At 41.0% G+C, this 20,922-nt stretch overlaps 1 protein-coding gene across 1 annotated transcript in view; it reads right to left on the bottom strand.

Moving 5' to 3' along the window:
* The window catches only part of SMS (spermine synthase), a 61,201-nt gene that overhangs the window by 10,923 nt on the left and 29,356 nt on the right, over positions 1–20,922 (bottom strand). Inside the window, exons 3-8 of the mRNA XM_004382848.2 lie at positions 17,297–17,390; positions 16,317–16,381; positions 8,469–8,644; positions 7,243–7,397; positions 6,691–6,780; positions 776–890 (exon numbers count right to left, since the gene is read on the bottom strand). Of these exons, the coding sequence (XP_004382905.1) occupies positions 776–890; positions 6,691–6,780; positions 7,243–7,397; positions 8,469–8,644; positions 16,317–16,381; positions 17,297–17,390 (695 nt within the window). The remainder of the gene's footprint in view (positions 1–775; positions 891–6,690; positions 6,781–7,242; positions 7,398–8,468; positions 8,645–16,316; positions 16,382–17,296; positions 17,391–20,922) is intronic.

The raw sequence follows: 20,922 nt of genomic DNA, 5'->3' as shown, positions 1-20,922 counted from the left end.
GGACAGTGAGTTTATGTTAATGAGGGAGGAACAACTCAAAAAGGAGGGGGAGAATGGTTGCACAACTTGAAGAATGTAATCAGTGTCACTAAATGGTACATGCAGAAACTGCTGAATTGGTGTATGTTTTGCTGTGTGTATTCTCAACGACAACAACAAAATAAATACAATTTTAAAATAAATAAATAGCCATGAGCTTCAGACCCAAGGTTCAAGGGCTTGTTCATGAATGATAAGGTATTGTTGTATATCAGACGTGCACAGACACAAAAACAAGGTCAATATCCTAACAGAAACCACAAGGTCATCAGTGTGCACCCAATTCTGCAAACTCAGTGGGAAGTCAAGTTTATAGAAAGAACATTAACACAGAAAATGCAAACCAACAGTGATTTACAGTGGGTGGTTTTAGAAAGAGAACTGCCCCTATTGTTGCTTCGAAAAGTCACCCTATGTCCCAAAACAGGTTAAAAATCACATAATTTAAATAAATTATCAAGTGATCTAATGTTTCAATGATGTGATTAGGAGTCATTTTACTTAATGTGTTTGTCTCAAACGACTGAGTTAATTCAATCATTTAGTGGCAGAATAGGAATTAAAGCCAGATCCAAATCCAGTAACCTTTCTACCACAGGCCTCATTTTAACTACCTTTAAAAAAGAGGAAATTTAACTAGACGTTCTCTAAGATTCCTTCACCTTCACATTGTACCAAGAGAAACATTTCTCTGAACAGTATCTTGGTTAAAATAAAAAACAAAACCAGAATCTACCTTCCTCTGGAGATGTGGAGATTGGAACAGCTGTCAAATCATTAATCACATAATCAAACTTTCTCCCTTCTTTGGCGTACCTCTTCAGTACTGGAATGCAGTCTTCTATTAGAACCTTCCAGAGAGACCCAAAACATACGGGTGAGCCAATAAATGCAGATGTAGTTAAACAACACTTGTAGAGGAAGGGGAATACGCAAGCTGGGGCTCCATCTGCAGCTCTTGCCACTTTCATCCATATTCACAATAGTGAAAATTAAGTTCTTACTATATGTGCTCTCTATGCCTCTTCATTTCATCAAAAGAACAACTCTTGTAGCTACTATTACTTATCCGCATTTTACAAATGGAGAAACAAACTTAGGAGAGGTTACAAAGCTTGTTCAAAGGCATAAAAACGGAGCCAGGAAGTGCATCTAGATCTGTCTGAAAGTCAAGTTCATGCTTTCAACTCTGATCTATACTGCCCCTCTCACTACTATCTGTATTCTACTTTAAGTTTTTCTTTTATACTAAGCACCTGAGTGACCTCGTTACCTATTGATTTATTTTTGCATCTTTTAAACTATTAACCTATGGTCTTTTCAGTGTTCTCTAACACTTCAAGTACTGCTGATAATTGTTGTTGCTGTGTGCCACGGAGGCAATTCCAACTCATAGAGACTCCAAGTGACAGAGCAGAACTGCCCCAAAGAGTTTTCTTGGTTGTAATCTTTACAGAAGTAATCACCAAGTCTTTCCCCCGTTGAGTTGCTGGGTGGGTTCGAACTGCCAACCTCTCAGTTAGCAGCCCAGCACTTAACCACTGCGTCACCAGGGCTTCTTATAGTGGAATCTAGAAGCTAATTATCTAGAAGATAATAAAACCAAAATCAAACCAAACCCAATGCCGTCGAGTCGATTCTGACTCACAGAGACCCTGTAAGACAGAGCAGAACTGCCCCATAGGATTTCCAAGGCTGTAATCTTTACGGGAGCAGACTGCCACATCTTTCTTCCACAGAGTGGCCGGTGGGTTCAAACTGCTGACCTTTCAGTTAGCAGCCGCGCACTTAACTACTGCACCACCTGGCTCCTTAGTAAATAAGGCCATGTAAATAACAGCTCCTACAATCACAGTCATTAACAAGTGGAGTATAGCAGTTAAGCACTGGAATTCTTATAAAGATCCTATGTAATAAATACAGGAAATAAATTTGGTGTTTGCTTATCTTTGAAGTGTTGAAGCTATATACTGGGGACTCATCAGGCTCTAGGCAACATCCTGAACTAGACAAGAGTTATTTTTCTAATTACAAAAAATATGCTCATGTTTTAAAAATTCACACATAACAAATAAGTTAGAAATCAGAAGTTTGGCACAATTCCCTAAGATAACCTGTTCCAGATTTTTTCCTATAAACCTTCTCAGACATACCCTCACAATCATAAATTTTTTTAAGAAACTAGATTTTACCCTACTGTTATTTTGTATGAGTCTCTGGGTGGTGTAAGCAATTAAGCACTTGGCTGCTAACTCTAAGGTTGGTGGTTCAAACCCACCCAGAGGTGCCACAGAAGAAAGGCCTGGCAATCTGATTCCAAAGTCACAGCCATGAAGACCCCACGGGGCACAGTTCTACTCTGAAATCAAAATCAACAGCAACTGTTGGTTTTATACCTTGCTTCAATTGATCACTTAATATAAGTCCATCTAGAAAAACATACAGAAGGTACTACCCCCCAACTGTCTTCAATCCACTCATTAACCCCATTTTGTATGTATCATGCTCGTAATTTTCCCATGCTTATATAAATTCTTATATACATCCATACATATGCACAAATGTTCTCTTTTGTAAAACTTGGATCACATACATCATTGTGAACTTGGAAATTTTCACCCAACATCTCTCCAAGTAATAATATTTAAAACGATCCATAATATGGATACATAAAAATTTAATCATTCCACTAAAAGCATTGTACTCAGGTCATCCCCAAGCTTTGGCCTCTACAGAGCCATAATAAGCCTCCTTGTATCGGTGGCTGTGGGCTCAATTCTCAAAACATTGGGCTGCCAACACAAAAGGCATGTGTATCTGAATTTAAAATTTTTTCCTTTAGTTTTTAATTTTGATAGCAATTCACACTCAGATCAGCAGTGTGTGCGAGCACCTGCTTGCTTACATCCTCTCCAGTATGGCATCGTGTCCCTCTTCTTACATTTTGCTAAGTATGTTGCCAGTGTTTTAACATGCACTTCCCTAGGCCACTAGCAGGGGTGAGCATCTTGTTATATACTTACAGGTTATTTGACTGGGTTTTTGGAGCCCTGGTGGCGCAGTGGTTTAAGCGTGTGGCTGGCTGCTAACCAACAGGTTGGCAGTTTGAAACCACCAGCTGCTCCTTGGAAACCCTAAGGGGTAGTTCTGTCTTATAGGGTCACTATAAGTCAGAATCGACTCAACAGCAACTGGTTTGGTTTTTTTTTTTTTTTTTTTGACTTGGCTTTTCTGAGAATTACCAGTTCATATCCTTTACACTTTTTTTTGTTTAGATGACTTAATTTTATCTCACCTTAAGTTGTCGGGGCTCTTTGTATTATTAAAGAGATGAACTCACTGTCGTGTTCATTACCAGCATTTTCCCCAGTCTGTCTTTTGGCTTTATTTATGGTATCATGTTGTCAAGGCAGTTTCTTGTCTTTCCTTAAAAGGTCTCTCCAACTCCAAGCTTACGTACTCTAAATGTTCGTGAATGTATTAGTTTTTATAGCTAGAGGTTGTAGCCACCTGAAATTAATTTTTCTATGGTGTGAGTCAGGGCTGGCAAACTTTGTTCTCACTCATACGGACAGCCCATTATGCCGGCATGGCTTATTAAATAAACCAAACCTCCTTTTCCCCCTGAGTGAACTGAAACGCACCCTGGGCCAAATATTAAAGGTCCCTACATGCTCAGATGTGTTCAAGTCCCTGGGACAGTCCTCTTATTTGCCTATTCCTGTGTCAACATCCTATATACTTTGATTACTGTGCTTTGCAGTAAATCAATAACCACTGGAGCACATCTCCCTTCACTATGATTATTTTCCAAAAATTTTCTTGGCCATTCTTAGATGTTCATTTTTACAAATGAACTGTCAAATCATTTGGTCTAATTCTAAAACCTCCCTTGGGAATCTGATTGGAATTATTTATAATTAGGATGAAACAGACAGTGCTCTGATATTTTTGTCCAAGAAATATAGCATGTTTCTCCACATATCTGGGCCTTATTTGATATCTTTCAATAAGATCTTAACATAATTCATATCAGTCTCACAATACTAATCTTGTTAAATTTATTCCTAGGTATTTAACAGTCTGTCACTTTTTTGAATAGGGTTTCTACCCTCCCCCATTTCCACTCAAACTTTTTAGTGTTTAGAATAGCATAGAGAAAAAAAATTGTCTTCATTGAATCATTTTACCAAATTCTCATGAATTCAACTAATTTTCTAGACAAGTGTCCTAGGTTTTAAGCAAACATTCATATCATCAACAAATAATTAGATTCTTTCTATATCTGTGCTGTTCTCATCTATCTTATTACTCCAGAGTGCTTAAGAATGACTGTTAAATATGCTCGAATGCTTTGTCATCTGTTAATATCATATTTTTCTCCTCTAAATTATTCATATAATGAATTATGTTGACAAATTTCTCCAGGTTCACATCCTTACATTTCTGAACTAAACCTTACTTGGGCATAATATATAATTCTTTAAATAAACAGCTAGATTTAATTTACTATGATTTTACTTAGAAATTTTATACATACATAAAATCAGTCTTTAATTTCTTCCTGTACTACCTTAATGATTTTAGTATTAAGGTCATTCTATCATTATAAAGGAAACCCTGGTGTCATAGTGGTTAAGAGCTATGGCTGCTAACCAAAAGGTCAGCAGTTCAAATCCACCAGGCTCTCCTTTGAAATCCTATGGGGCAGTTCTACTCTGTCTTATAGGGTCGCTAGGAGTTGGAATCTATTCCACAGCGATGGGTTTGGTTTTTTTTTTTTTTTTTTTTTTTGTTTTATCATTATAAAAGGAACTGGGGAGCTTTGGGACTTTTATCTTCTAGAAAATGTTAAACAACAGAGTAATTATCTGATTTTCAAATGCGAAACAGTTGCAAACACCTGACGTCTTTTCAATGATAGCATTTTAATGGCCAAGGGGCTCAATCTTTCACCCCACACATAAGGAACCCCCACTAGGCAGCCCCACCTCTTGAGCTCTTAGCTCCAGGAGAACTTTGAGCTTCAGAGGGATTTTCCAGGCTCCTCATGGTAGTTGCACTGTTCCAGAAAGAAGGCCGCAAAGAGGATGCATTCAGACACCCAACTTCCTCAAGAGCCTGGTTTTAAGTAAAAACACTGCTTTTCCCTTCCCCAAAATGTCAGCTTGTCTACGGCATCACATGCCTTTAGTTGCCTGCCTTCATAACAGCTATCAGGTCAAGAGGCCGTTTTCCAAGGATACTAGTAAATCCTCCCACATATATTCCACCTCTAATTACAACAGGCAACAACTCTACTGCACTGCTGTTTTGTGTCTGCATTTCTGTTTGTATGTTTTTTCTTAATCCGAGTAAAGAAGCCATAAAAAGGAGCCAGGGCAACAGGGCTGTGAATCACTCCTCTAAAGTTCCCGTATGACCTCAACTAAATTTCCTTTCAACTCTCTAAGCTCCACCTTCTCCTCCAAAAAAAGATAACTTTTAGCCTATTATGAAGCAAATCTGTCATCCTATGGAAGTAATGACCAGTCAACTTTCAAGCACAGTAGGATTTAGGACAAACTAATTTGCTTCTCAAAAAGTAATTGTTCTTACCTCAAACATTTTAATTCTCTACACATACCAATTAAATACCTGAATTCCCACTGAAAGACCCAGACCCAAAGATTATGGACGGTAGAGAGACAAAAGGTAGGGGGACCAGGTCAGGAAAAGGTACAGGACATCTTTTATACAAGAATTAACGAATGTGACTAAATTCAGAGAATCTGAAGTTAGTGGTGTCATTGTTATTACATGTATATAGAAACCAGCTGCCATGGAGTTAACTCTGACTCACGGTGACCCCATCTGTGTCGGAGTAGAAATGTGCTCTGTAGGGTTTTCAATGGCTGATTTTTCAGAAGTAAATCACAAAGACTTTCTTCTGAGGAACCTCTGGGTGGACTTGAACCTCCAACGTCTTGGTTAGCAGCCAAGCACTTAACCATTTGCACCACCCAAGGACTCCTATACGTATATAAAACCAAAACCAAACCCACTGCTGTCAAGTTGATTCCAACTCAGAGTTCTACTACAGGACAAAGTAGAACTGCCCCACAGGGTTTCCAAGGCTATAATCTTTACAGAAGCAGACTGCCACATCTTTCTCCCATAGAACGGCTGGTGGTTCCAAACTGCCAACCTTTCGGTTAGCAGCCAAGCTCTTAACCATTGTGCCACCAGGGCTCCTTTATATGTATATACCTACCCTATATACATATACGGAGCCCTGGTGGTGTAGTTGTTAAGAGCTCAGCTGCTAACCAAAAGGTTGGCGGTTTGAATCCACCAGTCGTACCTTGGAGACCTTATGGGGCAGTTCTACTCTGTTTTACAGGGTCACTGTGAGTCAGAATCGACTCAACACCAACAGGGTTTATATATATATATATATATATATATACATACACATACATATATACACACACATATATGTATATAGATATACATGTATGTATATATATACATATAGTACACACAAGGAGATGATTTGTTCATCTTTGTAACCAATTATACTTAAAGCTGGGTTAAGAAGGCATAATTTCAATCAATATCAATTATATTATTGGCTGATTTAAAAATAAGTTACCTGCAAAACATAATTACCTGATAGCATTCTCCTTTAAGATTGTCTAAGACTTCGCCACATGTTTTTCGCATGTATTTCTTACACCCATCAATCACCATTTGGTCAATGTCCAGAAGAGGTTAAGGAGAAACTTTCCCTGAATTTGGATGTACTAAAGAATTCTGAAACAGCAATACTTTAAAGGAAAGGTTAAAACACAAAGGTTTTATAACGCTAATTTGGGTATCAAGTTTTAAAAAAATGGTGAACAAGACAATATTTTAAATTTTCCACCAGGAACACTCCAAATGAACTGAATTTTCTTTTCTTTCCATGAAATGGCTTAGGAAGGCTATTTCAGCAATTGCTGAGCAGCAGACATGGTACCAAGGCCACTTGCTCTTTAATCCTCAGCTACATTATCTCTGCTTCTTTGTTGGTGGCCACATAAAAGGCTATGTTGAAATATTTGTTCAAGGCAGTCCTTATAACACATTCGCCTTAAGTCTGCAGTAACATTAACTGAAGTCCTAAGACAAAAAAGGAGGAAGGAAATACAAAGCCCATTGAACTTACACAACAAAGGATATCTCTACCATAGTGACCATCTTTGGTTTCAGTTTGACTATTTCACATAATATGCCCCCATCTCCACCTCCTAGAATCAGTACATCTTTGCCAGTGTAATCTTCTCTCCCACTGCCCATGATGGCCTTGGTATACGCAAAATCACTCTCTGCCAAATCTAGGGAGAAACAGATCAAAAATGGTGAATTGACCAAAACCCACAGCACACCTGACCTCACCACATTAGAAACTGCTGAAATCTAACCTAAAACTTCAATTCTTCATTTTCAATCTTTAAAAATAGTCAACAATGTGCAAGGTTTTATATATATATGTGTGTGTGTATATGTATTTTTTGAATTGAAGACTTTTCACCATCCTATTCATCTGATACGTAATATAATGGGCATTAGTCTGTGGGAAAAAATTCATTCTTAAGAATGTTCTGATATGCTGGATAATTAAAATCAATTAAGGCTTACAGATGAAATAAAATGACATCTGGGAGTTGCTTGAAAATAATATTCAGAGGCAACTCAAAAGGTTGGATGGGACGCTTGGAGGCAGTGAGTTTAAGATAATGGTGCTGGGAAAATGTGAAAAGGATAGCGAGAATGGTAGCACAACTTGGAGAATGTAACCAATGTCACTGAACTGTACATGTAGAAATTGTTGAAATGGTGTATTGTTGGCTATGTATACTTTCACCAAAATAAAAAATATATTAAAAAATAATAATAGTAATATCAGAAGGAGAAAGTAGACTAGGGTTTAGGTGAAACAAGACTGGCTAGGAGTTGATAATTGTGGATGCCCGATAGTGAGTTTATATAGGTTCATTATACTGTTTTGTCTACTTATGTCTGAAATTTCCCATAATGAAAACAAACAAACAAAAAAGCAATTACATTTCTATTGAAGTACAATCCAAGTACTCATCACCAAGAAAAGAAACGTTAACACAACGTTCAAACGTTATGGCACTAATGACATGAGGGCCCAAGTAACTGACAGGTTAATACAATATAAATGTGCAGTTCCTAAATTGTACACCTGAAAAATGTTCAGTTGGCAAATGTTGTATTATATATATTTTCACAACAGTAATAAATAAACGCATATCTCAAGAAAATAGCAGGGCCAAGGACAAACTTGGACAAATCCACAATGGCGCGATTTGTCAGGAAAACACCATAATCCAACACATCACTACATTATTCCACATACAGGGTGGGGACGGTATACTTACTGACGTCCCCACTGAGGATGAGAATATTTCCAAATTGCTTTGAGTGTAGAATTTTAATGTTCTGATAAGGTGAATCTTCATCATACATCACCTCATCAATGTCATACTCCACCAGGCGCCCGTCAGCAGTGGGCCAATATCTGTCAATGGCCCCTCCTCGAACTATGGGTGGTAATCTGGAAAAAAGGGAAACCGAAATGAGCCTTACTAGGACACTGTTTATGGTGAGGGGGCCTTACAACTGGACCTGGGATTAAGAGTGCTCTAACGAAAGCCACATGACTCCAGGCCGGCTCCTGAATGGCCACCACCACGTGTCAACAATTGTTGTACAGAAGAGTTCACTTTTTTAAAAGGCTTTCTGATATGCTTTAAATGTTTCCCAAATCAAAAGCTGAAGAAGAAAATGGCCACTGCAAATATATCTCACCCCAAATACTTTAGCAGGTTATCTCTTAGGACCTCCTACATCAACACATTGCCATTATCACATTCACACATATTTCCATGGATGTAATACCACTTATCTAGTAAAAAAAAAAAAAAAAAAACCTGTTGCTGTCAAGTTGATTTCAACTCATAGTGACCCTATAGGACAGAGAAGAACTGCCCCACAGTCTCCAAGGCTGTAACCTCTACGGAAACAGACGGCCACATCTTTCTCCTGTAGAGTAGCTGGTAGGTTTGAACTGCTGACCTTTCAGTTCCCAGTTGAGTGCTTAACCACTGCGCCACCAGGGCTCCTTCAATATCTAGTACAGAATCCATATTCAGGTGATCCCAACTGTCCCAATAACGTCCTTTACAGCTGTTCTAGGAGCCCTGGAGGCACGGTGGTTAAGAGCTCGGCTGCTACCTGAAAGATCAGCAGTTCAAACCCACCAGCCGCTCCGTGTCACACTGGGGACACAAGATGTGTGTTTTTCCTAGTATTGGTGATGCTAAGCTTAATCACTTGGTTAAAGTGATATCCACCAGATCTCTCCATTCCTAAAAGTACTTTTTTCCCTTTGAAATTACTAAGCAGCCTGTGGGGTGGGGTCCTCTGAAACTATGTGAAGGCCCTGATCCCCCAACAGACCTTCACCAGTGGCTGTGGCATCTATTGTAGACCCCGGCCTGAAACAATTATTATTATGTTGTTATTGTTGTTATATACCGTTATTCTGACTCATAGCGACCCTATATGACAGAGCAGAACTGCCCCATAGGGTTTCCTAGGCTGTAATCTTTACAGGAGCAGACCACCAAGTCTTTTCTCCCGAGGAGCCACTGGTGGGTTTGAACTGCTGACCTTTTAGTTAGCAGATGAGCGCTTTAACCATTACACCACTAGGGCTCCTCACTATAAAACCAAAAACCAAACCCATTGCCGCTGAGTCAATTCCGAATGTATTATTACTATAAGGGTTGCAAAATGACGATTTTCTAGTTTTACTCTTGTAAATACTCAGTATTTTTGATAGGATGAACTTAGCATAAACTACCACCAGAGGATGCTAACTAAATGGCAGGGGAAAACAGGCCTGGAAAAGGGGCTTGGCGATATAACCCAGACCCAAACAAAATGAGAACACATCACACACGTGACACAACAGGGTACCCATCACGTGTTCTCAAACACAGCATCACGTGCAGGCAGAGAAACCTAAAATGCTGCAATATGCCACCTGCCGTACTCTTAGGAGTCTCTTTCCACCCCCGCTCACCTGATTCTAAGAGTACAGTTTGAACCAGTTAGTAGTTAAAGAGGTCTTCTATGAGGAAATACTAGCATTTGTAGAGAGCACTGAGATTTACAAAGCAGGTCCGCAGAAGCTCTCATTTCATCTGAATAGCTCCTGATTTAACCACGTCTTCATCATCTTTCATGGAAACAAATTCAGTTTGGGGGATTTTCGGCAGACCAGAGGTTTTTCTTGTAAAATGTAAAGAGCTCCAGTCAAGACAACCCCAGAGAGGAGGCAAAACAGGATCTGAAGGAGGTCTCTTCCACCCTGGCTGAAGCCGACAGGCAAGGGATGGAGCAAGGTGGAGAGAGGTAGCCACCTATGGTGGGGTGCTAAGTACAAAGTCACCTGCACTTAGGGGGGAACACACCCCCTGGTTGACAGCCAGCCAGCTATAGGCAATGACTGAACTAAGCACAAACCCACTGAAAAGAAACAAGGTCTATTCTCTACTGTGTCAACAGTGCCTTGGCTATGTGGAAGAACTCGGCTCGCCTGCAACACAATTGTTTTTCAGACTGGCAAAGAAACAAACAGGATCTCTAACAGGACACGGAAGTCATAACCTTGATGAACCACTCAACGGAGCATGAAGTGCCTCTCCCAGTAACCAGCTACTTACAGAATTCTTGTTTCAACCATCACTCTTGAAAATCTAAAATGGGTTGTAGAGAGAAAGGCGGAATATGTCCTGAACCTCAGGTACGCTGTGGAAATTGTGAGAATTTTGGGGGGCTGGGAGGGTCATGCCCAATTGTTGAGGTAGCCTATCCTAGCTACCAACACAAACCTTTGTTTATGAATTAAGAACAAGGGCAAATCCCTTGACTTTGGAGAAAACTAAAGAATCAGCCAGTAGTTCAAGACAACCAATCAGCAAATCGCTCCCTGTGAAAAGATTTTAGGTGGCAAACAGGAGAACTTTAACGAAAGGATTGAACTGAATGAATGATCTCTAAGGCTCCCTCCAGCTCTAACATCCTAAGAGTTGATGGATAAGAAATCTTTATCTCCAATGCTGATGCTTATAGAAATACAGATTTAAATGGAAAAGAATGAAGTAATAAGTGAGGACTTCATGGCAAGTCTTTTTTTTCTTTTAAATTAACTCCCCATTCCCCAGCCCCTCCCCCTCCCCCAGTTCCTGGTAACTAACCATTAATCTATTTTTGTCTCAATGCATTCGCCTAGCCTAGATATTTGCAAGAATTTTTTTAAAAAACAAAACTTACTGATGTGAGCTTGTTTTCCTGTTTTGTTTTTTTTTAACTAGATTACAAAAATAAAAATTTTCTAATAAACCCCATGGCTTTAGTTTAACATGGCCTCTTAGGTGAAAACTCAGATTTAATTCATCAGCTAAAAGGGAAAATAATTTCAGGCACTGTTACCGGGTTATTTGTTTATGATTTCATCTTTAACAATGTCGTTCCCCAGATAGAAAAGTACAACCATCCTTGTCCTTTTGAGTTTTGAGGACAATAACAATGGGTCCATGACAAGGCATTCCCAAGTTCTCAGCCCCCTCCACCCTTATTTTATACGAAGACATAAAAATTGTGACAAGCAAAAACAAGGTCTGTATGCAGCATCCAAAATCTAAACCATAACTCCACTCTTACATAAAAAACTAAGAAAGCAAATAAACCTCACGGCTCATGAATGCTGAAGCCCATAAGTGCAATTCATCTTTTACTAACTCCCAGAAGTAACCCTAATCAAAATCAGGCCACAACTGGATGTTGGCTGATTCATTATCATTGAGTTAAGTCATTTTGCCATATAGTGGGAACCTGTTCAAGACAATGCTGGGTGCAAAGAAGAAAAACTCTACCAGCAGGACAAGATGAAAGATCCAGAAAGGGGCAAGGCTTTGCATGTGCTTTTAAGGAGGGAGAGGGGGAAGGACACAGCCCAGGACACATAAACTGAGCTTGGGTGGGGTAAAAAATCTGGGTGCTTAGAGCAATTCAAAAAAGTGGGCAAGTCCTGCACAGTGTCATTTTCTTTTAAGTTTGTTGCTGTCCTTGTTCACCCTACCTGAGGTTAAACAGTTTTCTAGTTATCTCATGTCCTGGAGCTTTCCTATGGGCTTATCAAACTTAGCACACTGAGTCATTAAGTACCTGAAGATCGAAGCTCTTGCCTATAAGGTTCCCTCTTCTGGAAAGTGTCAAGAATTGGCAAAACCTGTATTCTGACTGCTTCCATCAGAGGAATGACCTTTGTAAAGTCCCTCCAGTCTCTGCATCTAAGTGTTTGCCTCTATGAGCAAGGGACAGGACTCCTACCCCTACCCCAGAGGGCCTAATGAGAAGCTACCCACCTAGAGCAGCCACAGATCACTGATAATTAAGTGCTAAAAATAAAAAATAGAAACCCCGTTGCCACTGAGTTGATTCCAACTCATAGCGACCCTACAGGACAGAGCAGAACTGCCCCGTTGGGTTTCCAAGGAGCGGCTGGTGGATCTGAATTGCTTTTGGTTAGCCCCTGAGCTGTTAACTACTGTGCCACCAGGGCTCCAAATATCCAAAGCACTTCTTAATCTCCATGACCTACTGGACCCTACCCCTTCCAACAATCGTCGAAACTGTTATTTCTATCTTTGAAAATCTGACACCACCAGCAAATACTACAGCGCTGTCCAATAGAACTTTCTGCAGTGATGGAAATGTTCTCTATCTGTGCTATCTGGGGCTAATGCCACTGAGGAACTGAATTGTTTAACTAATTTAAATTGAAATAGCCGCGTGCAGCTACCCTACCAAACAGGGCCAAGTTTTTCAAAGCTCAATTTCCTTCATTACCATTTGAAAATAATCTAACCTGTGACTGCTGGAGGTGGGTGGCTTCCCAATTATTATCTTGGAAGGCTTTTTTACTTGAAGGCTTTCAGGCAAATTTTGTATCACCCTATCCTATCAGAAGGTTCTTAATATTGCTTAATTCCACTCTTGAAGTTAATGGCTGGTAGAAATTCCCCAAAGTGCCCTAACTCTTCAGCTCAGTATGGTGCATGAGGCCCTTCAGTCAGACCCCAAACCCACTCTGCAGCCCAGTTCCATCCCTTGCGCTAGTCACTGAAATTTCTTCAGCCAAAGGCTCCCCACCCACCTTCACTCAACTCACCCCCATCTGACCTGCTCTGGGAAATGTTGGTGGGCCCTCCTTTCATCTACACACAACCATTTACTCAGTGCCAGCTTTGCGCAAGCAGATCACCAGGCCTTCTGTTCACGTTTCATACTTGAAAACAGCTCTATTTCACAAAAGGGGAGACTGAGGCTTGGAGAAGCTCTAGTCAACCAGCTAACTGACCCAGATGGGGCAGCTTCCAAGCCTGCTTTCATTGTCTGATACCACCTAAACCATAGAAAAATAAAAACCAATCCATTGCCGTCGAGTTCATTCTGACTCACAGAGACCCTACAGGACAGAGTACAACTGCCCCACAGGGTTTCCAAGGTTGTAATCTTTAAGGATGCAAACTGCCACATTTTTCTCCCATGGAGCCACTGACTTTTCGGTTTGCAGGTGAGCGCTTAACCACTGTACCACCAGGGCTCCTTGATACCACCCAACAGCCTCCCTAGCATATACCCATTGCCACTGAGTCGATTCCGACTCACAGCAACACTACAGGACAGAGCAGAACTGCACCATAGCGTTTCCAAGGAGTGGCTGGTGGATTCGAACTGCGACCTTTTGGTTAGCAGCCGTAGCTCTTAACCACTGTGCCACCTGGGCCCTGTCCCTATCATATGGATGAGTCATTAATGTGTCATTTTCCCCAGTGGCCTGTAGAAGGGTCCAGTTCCTTTGGTCTAGCACCTCTCTGCCAAGGTGCTTAAATCTAGATATTAAGTACCCTTAAGACTGGGGTATGTGGTTTTTTAAAAATTTCTGCCTTAACTCAATTTCTGAAATAGCTTTTTGTGACCTTTCGAAACTTTATGTGTTCAAACTACAATTTGGGTAAAATACTAAATTCCTCTGAGGCAGAAAGGTCTCAAGTGTTCTCCAGAAAGCCTGACTTATTTTTTTCTCAAATGCTTAAATTTGAGTTAATCAGATAAAGGAAACTACCTGCTTTTCCACAAAAAGAATGAAAAAGAAAATATCCAAATAACCACATTTATAACCGTTGAGAAAACTCACAATATTTCTTAATCCTACTATCTGGGCATCCTGTGGCGCTCTGCCACCTCAGAGTACTGAAAACCACAGGAAAGACTGCAAAGCACCATGGGATGGGCGGGCATCGGTCCAATTAGACAGAAGAGACATGAGGCTCAATAACAGTAGATTTTGAACCCTAATCTAATTTTCTCAGCTCTATCTCACTACTTCCCCATGTGCTAAGGTTGTTTTGTTCTCATTTAAAGAGGTAAAAAGACCAGTTCATATTCAAAACTTAAGTCCACTGAAAAGACATATTGAGATTTAGTTAAGATATCATGAAATGCAAATATTCACAGAGGAAACTATGCTCAAGAAGGGATCACGAAAACCTAACCATGGGTGAAAGGGTCAGGCATGGAACAGGTGTGTAGACTGGACACTGGTATAAGACAGTGGTTCCCAAACTTTGCTGCACATTAGACTCATGGGGGAAGATTTGGAAATCCCAGTGCCTGCTCAAACTACACACCAATTAGATCAGAATGTCTGAGGGTGAGATCCCCAGGTGATTCCAACACAGAGCCAAGTTTCGAAGCAGTTCTACTCTGTACATGTGGAGTCGCCAGGAGTCGGAATCGACTCAACCGCAACAATCAACAACAAAACATTCGGTAAACAAACGCAGTACCAGAGCAAATCTAGCCGGCCATCTCAGACACTTGCTATGCCCAGTGCTGATCTACCAAATTCACCTGTTTTCTTGCAGGGAGCCTAAGGCTCTCTTCCTTCATTTATCTCCTTACCATCTAAACAAACAAATCCTGCTGCTGTTGAGTGGATACCGACTCATGGCGACCCCACATGTAAAGAGTAGAACTGCCCCATAGGGTTTCCGAGGAGTGGCTGGTGGATTCGAACTCCCGACCTTTTGGTTAGCAGCCGAGCTCTTGACCACTTAAACGGTTCCTTTACAACATTAATGTGATGGTTTGTAGTGTCTGCTGGCGCTCTCTAGCTGGATCATTTCCTTGCGTCGTTTACAGTATCTGGTGATAGCTCATCTTCAGCAGAGGCTGTTTTAGGTGAGAGTCCCAAGGACCCTGCACTCAGGCTATACTGCCAGAGCAGCTTTGTGTTTGTTTCTAACAGGCTTTCCAGGGACTTCCGGGATCCATTTTTACTTTAATTTTTCTTTTTTTTGGCTTGGAGATTCCCACACTACCCAGGGAGTAAAATTCATTCTTCACTGGGCCAGATACCTGGGGCTTAGACCATCTGTTATGGATTGACTTGTGTCACCCAAAAATGTGTGTTGTAAATCCTAACCCCTGTACACGTACATGTAATCCCAGCTGGGAACAGGGTTTTGCTATGTTAATGAGGGCGTTATCAGTGTAGGGTGTGTCTTCATCACTTTCGAGATATAAAAGGAGCAGGTTAAGCACAGAATCAAGCAAGCACCAGGGGAAGATACACAGCACATGAAGATCACCAAGGAATTGAGAAACAGAAGCTGAAAAGAGACAAGAACCTTCCCCCAAAGCTGGCAGAGAGCCTTCTCCTAGAACAGGTGCCCTGAATTCAGACTTCTAGCCTCCTATACTGAGATAAAGCCATCCACTTGTGGTATTTCTTTCACAGCAGCACTAAGAAACTAAGACACCATCCCAGAACCCAAGCTTCCTTTTCTCTTCCCTGGCCCTTTGACGGAGGTGGCAGTCCTGGCAGGGTCTCCACTTTATACAGTTCCAGCTCCCTGGAATCACTCCACATCTTTCTGTTTTATTTTATCCAGCACTTCTGTGTCTGTGTGTCCATGCGTTTTGTCTTATTTTCATGTGAAGGGCCCATTACCTCGGTCCACCCTGTGCCAGAATCAGAGGTTTATTTCGATCCTCCCCACATCTTAAGCAGACATTAATCGGGGACAGCACTGCCATTCCAATGGTTTTACCAATTAAGCAAACATAAAAGGCCATTCGGGAGGACTTACCGCTTCACCCTCCCAGTATTGTCCTGACTCAGTTCTTTCATTCTTTCTTCTACTTTGTTCAAAAGCTACAATTAAAAGGAAAAGACAAAAATCAATGGACTTACATAACAGGCTGAGTGGAAGAGCTAAATTACAGACCAGAAGATTGAGGTCATGTTGACAGAGCTGTGTGCGATACTGGCAGACACCCAAATACACCTGTGCCACCACCCCGCAAGGCCTGGCCCGATTCCACACTCCCACATCAACTTCCCTCTCCTTGGTGTTGACCTTCCATTAGTCTAAGCTAACAACAGAACTACGGGGAAGGGGAGGCTAAGGGATAATGCGGATATAAAATCCTGGTTTACATGCTACAACATGGATGAACCTTGAAGCCATTATGCTGAGTGAAATAAGTCAGAGACAAAGGGACAAATATTGTATGATTCCACTTATATAAGGTCCCTAGAACAGGCAAATCCCTACAGAAAGATAGATTAGCAATTGCCAGGGGCTGGGGGGAAGGGCTAAAAAGGAGTTAACTGCTCAATGGGTATACAGTTTCTGTTTCGGATGATAAAAACGCATGTGGAAATAGATAGTGGTGGTGGTTACATAACCTGGGGAATGTACTTAGTGCCACTGAACTGTACACACAAAACCGGTTACAATGGTAAACTTTGTTATGTATATTTTACCACAATTAAAAAAAAATTATCACATTAAAAAAAGAATTCTGGTTAAAGGTTTTATATTCCCTCCAGTGGAAAGTAAAATCATTACTCTGTACTCGGGTAATGAAGGGAAAGATTATAGCCAGGCTCCTAAAAACAACCGAGGAACAACTCTCTCTCTTCTAAAACCACTCATCTGGAGGGAGAAAAGGTTAAAATGTGTTAACTGGGAAGTCAGCAATTAAGGGAAAGAATTTTAACAACATCATTAAAGTAAGCAGATTTTAAAATCCTTAAATTACTAAGTAAAAGTAAAAAACCAACACTGTCGATTTCTTTGTTGCCTTGCACATCATTGTCGTAACTCTGAAGGTCCAGCAACACCAGTCCGTGGGGGTAAATTCTCAAATTGGCAAAGCTATAAAGGAAAGCATATTTTTAAAATTAAGAACTGTATCATGGGATTCAAAAAAGAAAAAAGAAAAGGCGCCACCCCAATTAAGAGAAAAAAACCACTGCACTCTGTTTGCCCTAAATTACATCGTTAACCCTTTTGCTTTCTTACTAGGGCCTCTTCTTAGGGAAAAAAATGCTACCAGTCACTTATGGAAGATTCAGAGGGAGTCATCAAATGCTGAAGTTTTCAAAACAGATGCTTGGGCCCAGAAAGTGATTCAGTAGCAGGTTCGGAGAATCTGATTGTTACAAAGGCGATTCTGCCAGGTTTAGTAAGTGCTGCCTTAAAAGAAAGCAGAGGGAGGAGGAAAGAGCAAACTGGTTCGCCCAATTAATTTTCAAAATGGAGTCGTGGCAGAGTAAAATCCATTTAGTGCCCCCAAATAACCATGGCCATCAAGTTGATTCCGACTCATAGCGACCCTACAGGACAGAGCAGAACTGCCCCATAGAGTTTCCTAAGCTGTAATCTTTACGGAAGCAGACTGCCACATTTTCTCCCATGGAGCGGCTAGTGGGTTTGAACTGCCAACTTTTCGGTTAGCAGCCGAGCACTTTAACCACTGCGGCCACCAGGTCTCCTCCCATTTAGTGTAGGAGTCTGCAAACTCCAGCCCTACAGCTTGTCGGCTGAATTCAGCTCACAGCGGGCTTTGGTAAAGCCTGCACACTAAGAATGGCTCTTAGACTTGTAAGGGTTGTTTACAAAAGAAAAAGAAGGAGAAGAATATGTAACAGAGACCTTATGTAGCTCCTCACAGAAAGCTTTCTGACCCCTAATTTAGTGGATCTGACCAGCTCTTTTCTGTATGAAATAGAATATATTAGAGTGTATGACATGCAATAAGAATTCATAATTGCCTGATGAAACTTTTGTTTCAATTATATACATGTATTTGCATTGCATATATGCAGATGTGTATGCACAGGGTTATAAAATTACTTCTTACTATAAGTTGTAGTTAAAGAAAGAATTCTGTCCAGAGAATACAAGCAATGTGCTTCGGTTAAAAAATAACTGGTTAATAATTTTTACCTTCAGTTCACCCTTCAGCCAAAGATTAGACAGGCCCATAAAACAAAATGAGACTAAAAGGGCACACCAGCCCAGGGGCAAGGACTAGAAGGCAGGAAGGGACAGGAAAGCTGGTTAACAGGGAACCCAAGGTCAAGAAGGGACAGTGTTGACATGTCGTGGGGTTGTTAACCAATGTTATAAAACATTATGTGTACCAACTGTTTAATGAGAAACTAGTTTGTTCTGTAAACCTTCATCTAAAGTACAATAATGAAAAAGAACTTGACATTAAAAAAATTAAAAAAATAATAGTAATTTTTACCTTCAACCTTACCAAAAAATAAACAAATCCGTTGCCATCAAGTCAATTCCGACTCATGGCAACCCCATGTGTTGCAGAGTAGAACTGCTCCATAGGGTTCTCTTGGGTATAATCTTTATGGAAGCTAATCGCCAGGCCTTTCTTCCACAGTGCCACTGGGTGGGTTCAAATCACAACCTTTTGGGTTAGTAGTCGAGTGCAAACTGTTTGTGCCACCCAGGGACCTCCTTCAACCCTTAAATGGCCTAAAAATCAAGTTCAGGCCCTACAAATCAAATTCAGACACCACAAACTCATCTACACCTGAATGAGCTGATAATCTTTCCTTCCCCCTCCACCACTACCAGTGGCACAAAAAGGGATCCAGAAATGCCACCCCTAAACAGGTGGTCTAGCAAAGGGCCTTCCCACAAGAGAATTACACCACAGACAATGCTGGAAGGAAGGGTCAAGTACTGACCTCAAGGATGAGAGCACTTAGGGATAAAAACAGAGAGACAAAAACAAAAAGTTGCTAAGGGGAAAGAAAAGGGGAACCCAAAAAAAGGTGGACAAGGACTAGGGCCAGGCTACTCAGCATCACAAGAAGATCATTAACCTAGGAGCCAGGTCATAAAAGGGGTATGCAGTGGCTGGCCTTTCCCCTAAACCCACACATGGCTAGGAGAAGTGGGGTTCCAGGAGAGGCACCCTTGGCATGCGTCCTAGTTAAGTGAGAAAGGAGGAAGACCAATGTTGAAAATTGTTTTTTAGCTAAGCATTTTCATTTATATATTTTCTGCTTTCAAAAGTAATTTCCAAACATCAGTCAAATGCTACCTCCTTCTGGAAGGGAAGAATTCTAAGTCCTCTGTATGACTGGAATTGGTGTCTATGGTAGAAACTTCAAGAACTGTGGCGGAGAGGCAGGCAGGGGCCCAGCTGCAAAAGCCTTTAGGAAATGGTGAGAGATTTAAGGCTTTGCCTGAGGGTGGAAGAGGAGCCTAACCAGGTGGTAGAGTGACAAGTTCTGATTTGCTGTGGAGAAAAACTGGCCCTGAGTGTGGCCAATGAGAGAACAGTGCCAGGGAGGGTGGAGAAGAAGATGGAGGAGGAGGAGGGAGGGAACAGAAGGTATAGTGGTGGTGGTATTGAGTTTGGGTCACCCTTAAGGAAGAAATAATTTTTAAATACATTTGAACCAAACACCCTTAAGGAAGAAGTAATTTTTAGAGACACTGGAACTAAACACATATATGAAGGTTTGCTACATAGTTAGCAATACAAGTCCAGACTTGCAGAGAGAGGGGTTGGGCTGTCTCTGACAGGCAGCAGGATAGAGAACAAGAATTAATGCCATAGGGTGGGCCATGGTAGACTTACAAAGAGAATAAGAGATGTGGGGGTAGGGAGATGTTCACAAAGTAAATGTTTGCCTCACCTCCCAGCATTGTTTTCTGTGCTCTGTCAGACCGTGGGGGGGTTATTTTTTCTTTTAATAGGAACACAAAGGAGGGAGAGGAGGCCTAATGGAATTCTAGTACTTTGTACCCATTTGGGGAACGAAAACCAACAAAAATACCCAACAGTTCACATTTTAAAATTAATAGTGCAAATTGCTGAGACCTTAATTAATAATTTTGCATACTAAACTAGTCAAGGTAGATTAGAAAGCAAGATGTAAGAATATACAAAAAGCTCAATGCACTGCTGTCTTCTGTTATTGGTCATTTTCTAATTTAGGCTTTCCTCCCCACTCAGAACACATTTACTTTCAACTGCATATTGACTACATAAAGTCTAGTATTTTAACATCTTAAAAAAAAATCACTTGAGCTCTTGGATCAGCTCAGCTTCCTGTCTAACTACACGTTGACTGTATCAGCCCGCATTTTACTACAGTCTGCATTCATTGATAATCACCTACGACATTGCTACTCAAAGTGTGGTCCGTACATTAGCAGCATCAGTCTCACCTGGGAGCTCATTGGAAAGGCAGTCTGGGGCAGACCGACTGCATCAGAAACTCTTGGGATGGGGCCTAGGAATCTGTGTCTTAACCAACTTCCCATCATTGCCTGCCAGTTCACACTACTTACCCAGGGGTTCTTAGTCCTGGCCACACAACAGAATCATCTAGGAGGCTTTGGAGAAATACTGATGCCCAGGCCCAAT

The sequence above is a fragment of the Trichechus manatus genome, unplaced genomic scaffold (assembly GCF_000243295.1).
Source record: "Trichechus manatus latirostris isolate Lorelei unplaced genomic scaffold, TriManLat1.0 scaffold00100, whole genome shotgun sequence".
In the NCBI taxonomy this organism is placed as follows: Eukaryota; Metazoa; Chordata; class Mammalia; order Sirenia; family Trichechidae; genus Trichechus; species Trichechus manatus.
The sequence above is the reverse complement of the archived record's forward strand: the minus strand, read 5'-3'. Positions and strand labels throughout refer to the sequence as shown.